The sequence below is a fragment of the Perognathus longimembris genome, chromosome 11 (assembly GCF_023159225.1).
Source record: "Perognathus longimembris pacificus isolate PPM17 chromosome 11, ASM2315922v1, whole genome shotgun sequence".
Lineage (NCBI taxonomy): Eukaryota > Metazoa > Chordata > Mammalia > Rodentia > Heteromyidae > Perognathus > Perognathus longimembris.
Genome location: NC_063171.1, coordinates 43924826 through 43939261, shown reverse-complemented (window position 1 = coordinate 43939261; position 14436 = coordinate 43924826). Strand labels below are relative to the sequence as shown.

The 14436-nt window shown below is 44.6% G+C and overlaps 1 protein-coding gene across 2 annotated transcripts; it reads right to left on the bottom strand.

Moving 5' to 3' along the window:
- Positions 1-1170: 1170 nt before the first annotated feature.
- Ensa (endosulfine alpha) lies at positions 1171-8791 on the bottom strand. Of its 2 annotated transcripts, none has more exons than XM_048357050.1 (4): positions 8588-8790; positions 6873-6998; positions 5150-5316; positions 1171-1842 (listed from the first exon to the last, which is right to left on the bottom strand). In XM_048357050.1, the coding sequence occupies exons 1-4, from the start codon at positions 8642-8644 to the stop codon at positions 1827-1829; spliced, it is 366 nt and encodes a 121-aa protein (XP_048213007.1). In that variant the 5' UTR covers positions 8645-8790; the 3' UTR covers positions 1171-1826. The 2 variants fall into 2 exon arrangements, 1 of the variants encoding a protein (XP_048213007.1); XR_007212542.1 differs by lacking the exon at positions 1171-1842 and adding an exon at positions 3283-5031 and having other exon boundaries at positions 5068-5316; positions 8588-8791.
- Between the last annotated feature and the right edge of the window lie 5645 nt (positions 8792-14436).

Sequence of the window (14436 nt, the reverse complement as noted above, 5' to 3'; positions counted from 1 at the left end):
GTCACATACTGAGCCAAGACTCCTTCTCCAGCACAGCATTCCCTGGTCCTGCCCCCCAACACTGGGATCTCTGTACTGTCTACATCTCCTGGACCTTGTTGCTCTACCTTGAAGCAACCAGATTGGGGAAAATAATACAACAAATCTTGTAATCAAAGTTGGGCAAAATGGGCAAAGCATTTCAATCTGTGCAGTGACTAATGAGGCAGTGGGAGGGGAGAGAAGGGAGGCGTGTGTGAGTTTGTTACTTCTCCTTTGCTAAGTGTTTCTGTCACACATGGCACCTACAGGCAGCTTTAATACCACTCAGCGGCAGGAGTCTGGCATGCAGGTTGGTATATCATGAGGAAACAAGTCACTGTTTTCCACTGGCCACAAGCAGAAAGAATTGTTTGTGTGTGCTCCAGTACTGGAGCTGAAACTCAGGAACTGATACTCTGGCTTGGCTTTTTTGCTCACAGCTGGCATTTTAACCACTTGAGACATGCCTCCAGTTCTCAGAAACATTTTTTTTCCCCTTGGCTTATTACTAAGAGATCACATTTCTCCTTGCACACATAGAACTTACAAAGGAATGGAAACTAAAAGAGGAAAGAAAGGCTTTTTTTTTTGCTGAGCCTGAACTAAGATTTAAGTGTCAATAAACCATTCAGATCAAATACCTTAAATGACTCGTTTTGTGGGCCACCGTCTCCTCTATCTTCTACATTAGCTGCAGGTTTGTCTTTTTTTTTTTTTTTTTTGGCCAGTCCTGGGCTTTGGACTCAGGGCCTGAGCACTGTCCCTGGCTTCGTTTTGCTCAAGGCTAGCACTCTGCCACTTGAGCCACAGCGCCACTTCTGACCACTTTCTATATATGTGGTGCTGGGGAATCGAACCCAGGGCTTCATGTATATGAGACAAGCACTCTTGCCACTACGTCATATTCCCAGCCCCTACGTTAGCTTCAGAACAAAGGGACGGATGGGTTAAGCCAGGGTCTGTCACTCTTGCTCTCTAAGTGATAGAAGTGAGGAAGCCAGCCAGGGGGGAGAGCCCCCTTTCTTCCTTACAAAGTCAGAACCCCACATCACCTCCCCTGAATGGTGTGTTTCGTTTTATTCTCTTTACTCTCTGGAATGCCAACTGCTTCAGGGTATTTCTGGGCTGGGTTTTTCCTTGGGTCTTCCCCCACCCCCAATACTAAGAAAGTCAGGGTCTGTGGGACACCCCTCCCGCATGGCTCTTTTCTCCCACATTCACTGCCTGTTTCAAGGACATCTATCAATCTATTTCAAGGACAGCACTTGGTGAAGAATGAACACCAAGCTCCCAGGTTGCTCTGAGAGCCATTGGAGCTGTTGGCCTCAGCTGTAGTTCCTGTTGATTTTACCTGGCACCAGGCTTCCAGCCACATTCAAATAAGGCATTTGTCTACAGAGCAGAATTAAAACCCCTTATTAATTAATCTACTCCACTTCTTCCCCCATTATACCCACCCGACACCAACCATACCATTAAGGAGGAAGATAGTCAGGAATGCTTTTTTATGAACTCTAAATTCAAATTCATATTTATGGACTCTCCCACCCCACCCTCTCAACCACAGGATTTCATGGAGATTTCTCCCAACAGTTATTTGGGGGAAAAAGGTGAAACAAAAAAGGTCAAGGTCTTGGTGCTCAGGCTAGGGGCTCCATGCGCTTAGGACACCAACAGGCAGGGGCTTCTGCCTCTCCCGCCGGCTCCCCGCCACCGCCTGACCCCGGCTGCGAAAGCAGGGAGGGGCGGGAGCCAGCACAGGACCGGGGGGCGCTTCTCAGGATCTGGCAGAGCCCCAGGCAGCATCATTCAACTTGGCCACTGTGGACAAACACAGAAGAAAAAAAACACAACACACACACACACAAAAAAAACACTGTCAAGTAACAGGGGAAAACCTTGAATTTCATCCCACTCTCCCATGATTCCTGCACACACTCATCTGACCACCTAACACAAGTTATCTCTCTCTCTCTCTCTCTTACTTTTATGATCCTGGGGATTAAACCCAGAACCACTACTAGTTGAGCCATACTTGTAGCCTTTTTTGGGGTGTCTTCTTTTTTCGGGGGAGGGTTGAGACAAAGTCTTGCTAACTTTGCCCAGGCTGGCCTTCAGTTTGTGATGCTTCTACTTCTGCCTTCGGAGTAGCAGGCACTTGGTACCACACCCACCTTGGTCTTAGGCATAGGGAATTGCAGAACTTTTTAGGGACAGGGAGAGTATCAGTCTTTTCCTATCTACAAATAGAATGTGTCTTGCCTTTCTTGGAGATACTTATAGAGAACAAACACAGGAAAACAATTCTGTAGACACCAAATAACTACATGTTTTTGGAAAGTAAACCTGCCTCTCAAGCAGGCTGTTCCAGAGGCTGGATGCTGTTCCTGGCAGCACAGCCGCGCAGTGGTGTCACCACGTGGAGGCCAGGGCCACTCCGAGCATATGCTATTTAGAGTGCATTTAATCATCTGGGGTTAAGCAAAACATTCGCATTGGGATTTACCAAGACTTTTTGGCAAGGAAGCTATGTACTTCAAACTGTGGAAACAGGTGGCAAATATAAAACTAGCTTGTTTCTTTGTTTTCTTATAGATGACCTGGTAGAACAAGACTAACAGTTTGATTATTTTTCTTTTTTTGTTGGTGCCAGTCCTGGGGCTTGAATTTGGGTCTGAGCATTATCTCTGAGGCTTCTTGTTTGTTGGTTGGTTTGCTCAGGGCTAGCATTCTACAACTTGAGCCACAACTCTACCTCTGTTTTTTGTTGTCTTTTTTTTTTTTTGGCTGGCCCTGGGCTTTGAACTCTGAGCCCAGGCACTGTCTCTAAGTTCCTTTTGCTCAATGCTAACACGCTACTTCTGGCTTTTTCTGTGATTAACTGGAGATAAGAGTCTCATGGACTTTCCTGCCCAGGCTGGCTTCAAACCATGATCCTCAGATCTTAGCCTCCTGAGTAACTAGGACCATAGGTGTGAACCACTGGTGCCCCGCTACTTCTGGCTTTTTGGTAGTTAATTGGAGATAAGAGTCTCATCCGCTTCACAGCTTGGTCTGGCTTCAAATCACAATCCTCAAATCTTAGCTTCCTGAGCAGCTAGGAGTAAAGGAATGAGCCACTGGCACCTTGGCCAGTTTGATTTTCTTATTCTTTCTATTCCTTCCTAAAAACCAGGTTCATTGTGAATATTTTTAGGACTCAAACTTGACTGAAAGAGACGGCAGCTCAGACAGAAAAGAAAAATACAGAATTCGAGAAGGTCAGAGATGAAGAAAACGTACAAAATTATATATATATTTATATATATAATAACATGACATATCTATGTACAACATGGCTGGGACAGTCGAGGAAACTATACAATGATGTTGAGCATTTTCCCCCTCCCACATGGACTTTAAGGGTGACAGCATGAGAAAATGGAGCAAGAAACACATGAATTATATACAATTACAGGTGACAGTCAAGGAGTTTGGGGGAGCCAGGGAGTCCAGGGATCCTGCTCTCTCCATTCCTTCCTCACCAACCTTCTCCTAAACCAATCTGAGAGACAGTCAGCAGTATATCTACACCTCACCCCCCACCAGCACCCCAGCAAGTCATTCTCATGGGCCTAGTGTTTGGCAAATCAGAATTTGTGAGATGAAGGGCAAGAGAGGAGTAGAGAATCTTGTTCTCTTGAATAGTTAATTCTCAGCCTGGTGCTCTTTGTCATAAGTAGCAGGCTACATTCAGTAAGACTCAGGCCACGCTGGTGATCCTGGTTACCACAATCTCTTCTCCCACGTTTATGAATCCACATGGCTGCCTTCTTATTGCACAAGAGTAGAAGGCAGGTTTCTCAGTCTTCCTTTCCTAACCCTGAAAACTTTCTGCAGCTTCTTCTAAAGTGAATCCACTCCTAAAAACTTGCTGCTCCAGCTCTGCAGTAGCACTAAGTCCTGGGGCTAGCTCAGTTTATCTCCTCTCTTCCTTTCTCCCTAATAACACACCAGACACCCAAATGACCTCTGAGACATGGATCTCCAGAAGGGCGTAAGCGAGCCTGGCCGCTTCAAGGTAGGTTTTTCTTTGTTGTTGTTGTTCTTTTAAATAAGCCTCAAGACCATGATGTACTATCAGGTCTGTTGCCTACACTTATAGCCCTCAGATCTCAAACTTCCTCTCTCTTCCTGCAGTCCTAAAATGTTTTCCCTCTGTGGAGCCTGCCCAGGATTACAGTGCGGAGGCTCACCTACAGGGCCTTCTGCACTTTCAGTTTTATGACAGACACTACAGAGCTTTTCAGCTGGCAGGTACAGAATTTTGGAATCAGAAATCACTTTTGTACAGTCATGGATGAGGAAACAGAAATGCAGACAGGCTAAATAACCCGGCCAAGGTTATGTATCAGTTACTGCTAAGACTAAATGGAAACAGAACCCGGATAAACTGACTTCTAAACCATTGCTCTTTTCACTAGCCCATGATACTTTCGAAAGCAACATGCTGGAAGAGAGAGAAGGTGCCCACTTTCCACAGATAATGTTCATCAATCTTTATGTCATTTGTGACTTAGGGCAAACTGTAAGAAAGGCTGAGGTAAAGTAGACACTGTAGTTTTAGGCAAGCAAATTAGGTTTCCTTTTCAAAGGTTCTAAACCTGTCATAATGGAAACATGAAGCAATAGCAGCCTAAGGGACAAAACACTTAGAAGCACAGGAAACAAGACTCATTCAACCTGCCTTTCCCAACTAGGTCAGGTCAGGTGAGCTTTGGGATATTAAATCTGTCACATTATTCCAAGGCTCAGCCTAGCCAATTTTGGGACTTTCTCTACCAAAAGAAATCCTATCACCCCAGTTACTCACACAAGACAAAGCGTTGCCAGTATTATCCAACTCTAATCTCTCCTATTTCTGGGCCCCTATCTGGGCTGCAGTGAGAGTGTAGATATCTCAGTTAACTAAAAGAACGAACTCAGAGCCCCTCTTCAACCTACGTTACCTTCTCAGTAGCCCCTTGCAGAATCAGCTTTTTTTTTCTGGGTAGCAAGCTGAAAAGATCTGCCTAGGTGCCCGTTCCATCCCTGCCTACAATCTATGAAAGTCCAGTGGGTGAGGAGGGGAGGAGAGGGCCCAGGTTACCCCGCAAGCTTGCTGGTGACGAGTGAGGACTTTCTCTGGGGTAGATCCTGCGGGGTTGGGATGTGATCACCAGTCACCAGGTTCTTGTCTGGTCCTGCACTTGGCAGCTGCTTATTCTTCATCTTGGCTTTGGCCATGTTGTAGTCTCCTGAGTCAAAGTATTTTTGCTAAGAGACAAGAGGGGGTTCTCAGGTGAATGAGGAGCTCTTACAGTCCACAAAAGCAAGGAGACTCACATCTCGCATCCATTATAAACTCTCACTCACACTGACATCTTTCAAGAGGTCTCCTCATGCACACACTGAACATTAATTACACGTTCTCATGTCTTCTTAGTGCTCTGACTTTTACGGCTTTGTAAATAGTTTCCCAGTAATAGTAAATGTTTTCCAAAGTCCAGGGACAGCTCACACATCCTTTGTACTCAGTACAAGATAGTTCAACTAGAATTACTATTATGTGTGTATGTGTGCGCACACATTGGTATTGGGGCTCGAACTCAGAGCCTTGAACCATCACTTGGCTTGTTCACTCAAAGCTGACACTCTATCGTGAGCTACAACTTCACTTCTGACTTTTTGGTGGTTCATTGGAAATAAGAGTCTCATGGACTTTTCTTCCTGGGCTGGCTTCAAACAATGATCCTCAGATCTTGGCTCCTGAGTAGATGGGATTACACTTGTGAGCCACTGGAGTGTGGATCAACTAGAATTATTTACTTCACTCATTAGGCTTCCTGAGGACCTTACTGGGTGCAAAGCAATAGCTTGGTGCAGGAAAAACAGGAATAGATAACAGACACAGAAGACCAGCCCGAAGCCAACAATCTCAAAATACAAAATTTTGTTCTCAGACAAGGATTAGGAACTGGGCTTGTTCGGGAGGCTCATATGCTTTCTCTCTCCCACCACTCCCACACATGTTCCAGGCAAAGACAGCCTGCCCACGCCTGCCGTGCAATGGAGATGCAAACTGCAAACAGCATCATGTTATCATCTGTGACTAAGACTCAATAACTGGGATTCTCCACAGGAATATGTTGCGTCTCCATTTCATCCACACGTAGGAGCCCATTCCAGTTTAATGCCTTACAATCCTTCAGTCAGCTTAAGGTACCAAGAAACATGGTTAAGAGTAGGATGACTGAAGGTAGACTTTTGTGATAAAACCTTTTTGTTGTGGTGGTGGTTACTGTGTTGGTGTGCTGAGGAATCACATCCAGGACCAAGGGCTCTGCCACTCGAGCTACATTCCCACCTCAGGAAGACCACTCCAGATATGAAAAATAAAAGCCTCTTGAAGGAGTATATTTGATGTCTACTGCTAACTTCAAAGTTCTGAAGAGATCTACTCATTTCAAGTTGAGGCTTAATATAAGACACCTGGCTTTATGTTCTTCTGAAGTGATGCACCCCCAAATCTATCAGTAAACTCTAAAACCTCTTACCTCCCAAACAGGCAGATGCCTGGGGGGGCAGGCTACATTTCCAGTCTCTAACATCCTTCCTTTAATGCCTGTTCTACCATACATCCAAATGTCCTACTATCGGCCTAATTTCCTAAAAAGGAAACTGATATTGTATCGAGATTTACAAAACTGGTTTTGCTCTTTTCAAGTTTGATTCTTCTTTGTTACTGACCAACAATAAAACCTCCAAAAAAACCTCCAGACTTCATCCAAAGAACCCTTTGTTCAAAGAGGGTGAGAAAGAATGTCTCATACCCCTTTCTGGAGTCTCTTCATCAAGAAGTCAGAGCCTCCAGGCTTTTGTCCTAAGCTTGGATATTTGGCCTTTAGCTTTGCCTCCTCAGCTCTCTCAGGAAGAATACCTTCTTTTTCCTGTGTATCCTAAAGCAAACAAACAAAATAAAGTTAAAAGGTTGAGAAACAACTGCTTTTAACATCTGAAAACTCTCATCAACTTTTTCTGGAGATCTACCCACTTTTAAGCTACCTTCACTCTGCTATTAAAGATAGACCTTTGTTCAAAGCCCCAAAGCTCAACATGACTTGTACTATGAGAAGAAAAAGAAAAGCTGCTTTTCCTACCACACCCAGTGTGAGAATCAGGTCAAAGGTGATGCCTTCACACAACATTTGAATCATAGAGACATGTACCTTACTCAGCACAGACGGTAGGACAGACAACAAGAAGAAAAAAAGCCTAGCCAGTGCTTCTGGTGAGAAAAGCTAACAAGGATGTCTTGGAGGCTAAAGGAACTGTCTTCTGACAGCCATTTGGTAGATCTTCCTATGGACGTGGCTAGCTCTGTGATTTTCTCCAAAGATCTCCAACTGAGTAATTGAATAGCATTGCTTCAACATTTCCATCATTATTGTGATAGGAAGGTTACAGGCAAGCAGAAAAAAAAGACAGGAAACTCAAGAAACAGTGGCTTCATCAGTAGTCACACATTGGTTTTCATTTTTTTAAAAAAAACCAATGCCTATCCTCAGGGTGGGGGTGACTTCAGTTTAGGGAAATGCCAGGAGCCCAAATGGCTCACAGGGCTCTCACTGTTGTCTCTCTTTGTTTTCTGGGGGCCTTGTTGCTCTTTCCTCATTTTTATAAGGCCCTGAAGTCAATATGTGCCTCTTATTAGTGGATTTTCCCTAGAAAATTATACACACATCACACCAAGTGTGTTTCAAAAGTACTAGAGCCCAGTACTAAACGTTATAAATGAAATACAATCCCCAAGGAGTGTATTTGACGTTAGTGTTTTTTATCATAGAAATGGTAGGTAGATTTGAGTCACTGCTTTAGAAGTCTAAGGGAAAAATGGTGGTGTCTTTCTTGTCACGACTCAAGTGTCTTTTCTAGGTTAAATCTCCATATTATGTCTGGAAATCTAGACTTTTCTTCTTGTTCGGTCCTCAGGGAAGGTGAACAACAGACCCCTAATAACAAAACAAGTCTGAGAAAGTTGCCACCTTAAACTAGCCATGGCAATAATTAACCTTCTCCCTTCCCCCAATGCTTTTTAAAAATATATGTCTATATAAATCTTTACTTTGACTGTATATTTCTGCAGATTAAGGACGCAGGCCCTAGCTTTCTTTGGGGGCCATTTACCTCTACCAACCAAACATCACTCAACAATCCAGGACCACCAACCCCCTCTCCCTCAGCCGTCATTCACCTAGTCTTTCCAAATACCCGCCCACATCCAACTTTGACCAATTATGCCGTAGCTTCCATGGCTTGAGTAGTAGGTCCACTGACCAATCACGAAGAGCATTGCACAGACTGACAAACAACCTAACTAATCAGCGCTAGAGAAGAGGACGCGTTGAAGCTCACCCTGCGTGACGCAAGAAGCGGCCAACCCCTGCAGGGCCTGAGACCATGGCGACCAATCCGCACCGGCGGGAGACTGTTTCCCGCCCCAACGCAGCCGCCCCCAGCTCACCCGCCTGCACCCTTTCCATTTCACCTGCTTTTCCTCTCCGGTCTCCTCCGCAGGGTTCTCTTCTTCTTGTTTCTGGGACATGGCAGGGCCGGGACTGTGGAGTGTAGGGGGGCCCGGGAATTCAACCGGAGAAGGGAAGGGGGAGGGGAGACGGGGACAACCAGCGCTGCTGCTTCGGCTCCTGTCACTATGGTTGCTCAGTCAAAATGGCGGCCCTTGCTCGTGACGTTGAGACCGCCTCTTCCTAGGGCAGCCAATGAGAGTGGGAGGGATGGGACAATGATGTAACGATCTACCAATAGCTGCTGGCTAAGGGTGGGCTCTCTTGAAGTGACCGACAAGCTGGAAGACCAACCTGGGAAGAGAGTGAGCCACAAGGGCCAATTAGAATATGTTAGAGGATACTATAGGCGGGACTAGGAGCGTTGACAGTTTTGCTGGGAGTGCGGGCTCCGACTTTTTTCAACTCTACCTCCCAGGGCTTGCGAGGCGAGGAACAGCGGCTGAGCCAACGGATGTAAAAACCCTCCCTCTGTTCTCAGGTGGAGTGGGTTAAGCTTTGCGCTATGTTAGCCAGAAATTCTCAATCTCCGGGAATCAAATTGGGAGGTCAAAATCAACCAAAGTGATGCTCAACAGTTTTCTGATGGTCCAGCCTCAGTACCACCCTAGCAAAACCAAGACAACTATGGTTTGTGTTCCATAACCTGTGCAAGGCTTTATAACTGTTGAGGGTCATCCCATAGAGACTTAACTCCTTGAAGCTGGGAGCACAGTTCTAGGCACATGATATACATTTCACAAATGTAGCTGATATTAATGTAAATAAACTCATGGTTCAAAAAATAGTTCTTGGGCGTCTGTCAGGAATTGATATAATACTTGTATTTTTGTTTTCATCTGCTTTGTTGGCTGTACCTAGGGCTTAAACTCAGGGCTTTTTCACTCACAGCTAGTGCTTGACCATTTCAGCCATGCCTCCATCTTGGTTCTTTTGTGGTGTTTTTACTTTTTATTGTTATTACAAAGGTGATGTACAGAGAGGTTTCGGGTACATAAGCCAGGTAAATTACATTTGGGGCTGAGAATGTGGTTTAGTGGGAGAGAGTGTTTGTCTAGCATACATGAAGCCCTGGGTTCAATTCCTCAGTACCACAAAAACAGAAAAAGCTGGAAATTGGCGCTGTGGCTCAAGTGGTAGAGTGCTAGCCTTGAGTAAAAAGAAGCCAGGGGCAGTGCTCAGGCCTTGAGTTCAAGCCCTAGGGCTGGCCAAAAAAAAAAAAAAAAAAGAATACATTTCTTTTTGGACAATGTCACCCCTTCCCTCACTCTCTCCATTTTTCCCTCCTGTCCCCACCTACAAGTTGTAGAGCTTGTTTCAAAGTAGTGTTTAGTGAGTCCCACTGCTGCATTTGTTCATCCTTGGTCCCTCAATTTGTTTTGCTGATTATTTTTTTTTTTTTTTTTGCCAGTCCTGGGGCTTGGACTCAGGGCCTGAGCACTGTCCCTGGCTTCTTTTTGCTCAAGGCTAGCACTCTGCCACTTGAACCACAGCGCCACTTCTGGCCATTTTCTGTATATGTGGTGCTGGGGAACCGAACCCAGGGCCTCATGTATATGAGGCAGGCACTCTTGCCACTAGGCCATATCCCCAGCCCCTTTTGCTGATTATTTTTGAGGTGTTTTGTGGACTTTTTCTGCCTCACTGGTTGCCTTGAGCCACAATTTTCTGAATCTCAGCCTCCAGAGTAGTTAGGATGACAGGATTATAGGAATGAGCCACTGGTGCCTTGTATATCTTTATATTAAAAAAAATTGGCCTAGGGGCTGGGAATATGGCCTAGTGGTAAAGTGCTTGTCTCATATATGTGAAGCCTTGGGTTTGATTCCTCAGCACCACATATATAGAAAAAGCCGAAAGGGGCTCTGTGGCTCAAGTGGCAGAGTGCTAGCCTTGAGCAAAAAGAAGCCAGGGACAGTGCTCAGGCCTGAGTCCAAGCCCCAGGACTGGCAAAAAAAAAACTGGCCTAATATTAATAACACTGCTAACTTCATAATAAAAGTATTTCAGATACCTTTTTGTAACAGCTTCAGGGCTATATGGTTATTGTTCTATATCATTGGGTGCACTGAAGGTGGAAAAGTTTGAGGAACTTTGGAGCACACAGACTGTTACCATACAAAACCTAAATAGAAATAAAAGTGTAAGAGGGCTGGGAATATGGCCCAGTGGTAAAGTGCTCACCTCGTATACATGAAGCCCTGGGTTCCATTCCTCAGCACCACATATATAGAAAAGGCCAGAAGTGGCACTGTGGCTCAAGTGGTAGAATGCTAGCCTTGAGAAAAAAAAAAAAAAGGAAAGAAGCCAGGGACAGTGCTCAGGCCCTGAGTTCAAGCCCCAGGACTGGCCAAAAAAAAAATAAAGTTTTCTATGAGATCAAAGAAAGGCTCATATTCCACATAGGGTAAAACACACACACACACACACACACACACACACACACACACACACACACACTTTGAGGCAAAGGTAGTATTGGAGAATTTTTTGGGTGCTGATCCTGGGACCTACACTCGGGCCTGGGTGCTGTTACTGTCACTGAGGCTCTGCTCAAGGCTCTATCATGAACCATGGCTGCACTTCTGGCTTGTTGGTGGTTAATTGGAGATGAGTCCCACAGACTTTCCTGCCTGGGCTGGCTTCCAACCCAAAGCCCCAGCTCTCAGCCTCTTGAGTAGCTAAGATTATAAGCGTGAGCCACCAGTAACCAGCTGCAAACACATACAAAACAGTGAATCCAATGGATAAGTCTATGTCAATGAGATCTACTAGTTTGCAGCTGATAGAATATAAAAACCAGAAGGTTGTGTACCTCATGGTGACCATTTGTAGAAATAACTTTTAAGAGGAGAAGTCAGTTTGGGAGTGCAACAGGAAGCTGAGACGTTGTTTTGAAACACTGGTTTGAATGACAGTAAGCTATTTGGTAGAGATATGTAGGCAAACACAGGATAAATGATCTTTGAATTTTCCATGTCTGAAATTTTAGGTCTCTAGGAAATGTAGATATGGAATTTGGGAGAGAACACAGGCTAAATATGTATTAATTGGGGGTTTTTATGCATTAATATAAGTAAACATGTCAGAGTAAATAGGATCAAAAAGGAGAAAGGAGAAAAAAGATTCCCAAGACAGGAAAGTAGGGGAAATTGGCAAGAGATGCAGAGACAAATGATGATAGAAAAGAGCAGAGACATTGAAAGCCAGTGAGTAAATAGGGGAGAGGTTGGCTATGCGAAGCATGACGTACAAGTTAAAGATGAAGAGGACAGAGATCAACAGCATAGGGTGGAAGAGTGAGGAACTACTAGAAATATTTAATAGTAAAGCAGAGATGAATTTGGGCAAGGCATTGAGGGAATCAACAGGGTTTTTTTGGTTTTGTTTTGCCAGACCTGGGGCTTGAACTCAGGGCCTGGGCTCTGTTCCTAAGCCTCTCAGTGCTCCAGGCTAGCACTCTACCACTTGAGCCACAATGCCACTTCTGGCTTTTTTTGAGTAGTTCACTGGAAATAAGAGTCTCACAGACTTTCCTGCCCAGGTTGGCTTTGAACCATGATCCCCACCACTGACCAAACAACAACAACAAAAAACAAGAAAACAAAAAAGCTGGGCACTGGTGGCTCACACCTGTAAATCTAGTCACTAAAGAGGCTGAGATCTGAGGATCATGGTTCAAAGCCAGCTTAGGCAGGAAAGTCCATGGTACTCTTTTTTTTTTTTTTTTGGCCAGTCCTGGGCCTTGGACTCAGGGCCTGAGCACTGTCCCTGGCTTCTTCCCGCTCAAGGCTAGCACTCTGCCACTTGAGCCACAGCGCCACTTCTGGCCGTTTTCTGTATATGTGGTGCTGGGGAATCGAACCTAGGGCCTCGTGTATCCGAGGCAGGCACTCTTGCCACTAGGCCAAATCCCCAGCCCCCATGGTACTCTTTAACCACCAGAAAACCAGAAGTGGAATGTGGCTCAAAGTGGTAGAGCGCTAGACTTGAGTAATAAAAGAGCTCAGAGACAGTACCTAGGCCCTGAGTTCAAGCCACATAACCAACCAAACCAAAACAAAACAAAAGAGATCTGGGTCTCAGAGGTTAGAGAGCCTGCCTAGCAAGCAAAGGCCATGTTCAAACATCAGAAGCAAAAAAAGGGCCAGGGGCATGGCTCAAGTGGTACCAGGCTCTAGGCCTGCAGTTTTACCACCAAACAGCAACAAAAACAAAATAAACCAAGCATTGTGGCTAATCCTAGCACTCAAGAGGCTGAGGCAGGAGTATAGAGTTTGAAGCCAGCCTGAATTACAGTAATGCAATCTATATTTAAAATTTAAGACTTGCAGCTCTTAGGTAAATTCAGCTGTCATCCAAAAATGTTAGTAGGAAAGATCACCCGTATTTCATGGTAAAACAACATATCTGGGTAACTTATTCTGACCGAGATGGAGATACTATTGAGATTCTAGCTGGTGGTCAGGTCAGCATCCTGGGTCTGCTCTGCCTCCTAAGTCCATACATGTTACAATGATAACATTTTTGGATTCCTCATTTTCTGCACAGGATGAAAACAGAGGTGGTTGGGTTGAGGCATAGCTCAGTTTAGCAGAGTGCAAGTCAATGAGTGAAAGCATCAGGTCAGGTCCAGAGTTTCAAATTCCATTCTTGGACCCCCCCCCCAAAAAAAAAAAAAAAGATGGTATGCTACTGTAAAGGGAGAGCCATTACTAGCCTTCTGTGGAAAGTTTTTTTTGGGGGGGTTTTGTTTGTTTGTTTGCTTTTTGTCTTTTCTTTTTTGGTACTGGGGATCAAACCCAGAACGTTAAGTGCTTTGCCACTGAGCTACATCCTAGCCCGAAAGGTGTTTTTTTGTTTTGTTTTTGCCATTCCTGGGGCTTGAACTCAGGGCCTGGGCACTGTCCCTGAGCTTCTTTTACTCAAGGCTCTACCACTTGAGCCACTGCAGCTTTTTGTTTTTGTGGTACTGAGGAAGCAAGCCCAGGGATTTATGCTTGCTAGGTATGCATTCAATCACTAAGCCACATTCCCAGTCCAGAAAGTTCTTTCTTTTTTTTTTTTTTTTTTTGGTCGTTCATGGGGCTTTAACTTGGGGGTCTAAGCGCTGTTCCTGAGCTCTTTTGCTCAAGGCTAGAGCTCTACCACTTTGAGACACAGCACCACTTCTGATTTTCTGGTGGTTAACTGGAAATGAGTTTCAAGGACTTTCCCGCCCAAGCTGGCTTTGAACTGTGATCCTCACATCTTAACCTCCTGAGTAGTTAGGATTACAGGTGTGAGCCACCAGATCCTGGCTGTGGAAAGTTATTTCTAATGAAAACATCATAAAACTATGCACACATATAGCAGAGAGACAATGACTGATCTTTATTGTACAGAAATGTTGAAGGCCATATACATTAAATGAGGTGTTTGGCAGTGAATGTTATGTAGATTCAAACTGAAGACATCTTCATTTTCATAGACATACAGTATAAAAATAAACACTAAGAGCTGCAAGGAAGAACTCAACTCAACTTCTATCTCCCAATCAAGACAAGACTTTCCACAGGAAAACCTGGTTTAAGTTCATGCCCAATTGTTCATGAGGGAAGAAAAGCTAGGCCAGGTAGAGATAACAGGTAGACTATCTTTTAAATTGTGACAGAACCAGACTAAAGCTCTGCTCAGTCTCTTAGAATTTGTTTTGATTTATAATTCTTATTTTCTATCAACTGAAGTTAAAACGAAGAGTTGGAGAATTTTTGTGGGGATAGGTCGTTTGGAGAGCAGATGCATTTATAACCATTATTATAACCATTTCATT

Bases quoted from the DNA above. Each gene is read 5' to 3' on its own strand.
- Ensa (XM_048357050.1), bottom strand. From the start codon at position 8,644: ATGTCCCAGAAACAAGAAGAAGAGAACCCTGCGGAGGAGACCGGAGAG. The intron at 6,999-8,587 runs GTGAAATGGAAA...TGTTTGCTTTAG, and splicing joins AGACCGGAGAGGAAAAGCAG to GATACACAGGAAAAAGAAGG. The intron at 5,317-6,872 runs GTATGAGACATT...CTTGTCTCTTAG, and splicing joins TGAAGAGACTCCAGAAAGGG to CAAAAATACTTTGACTCAGG.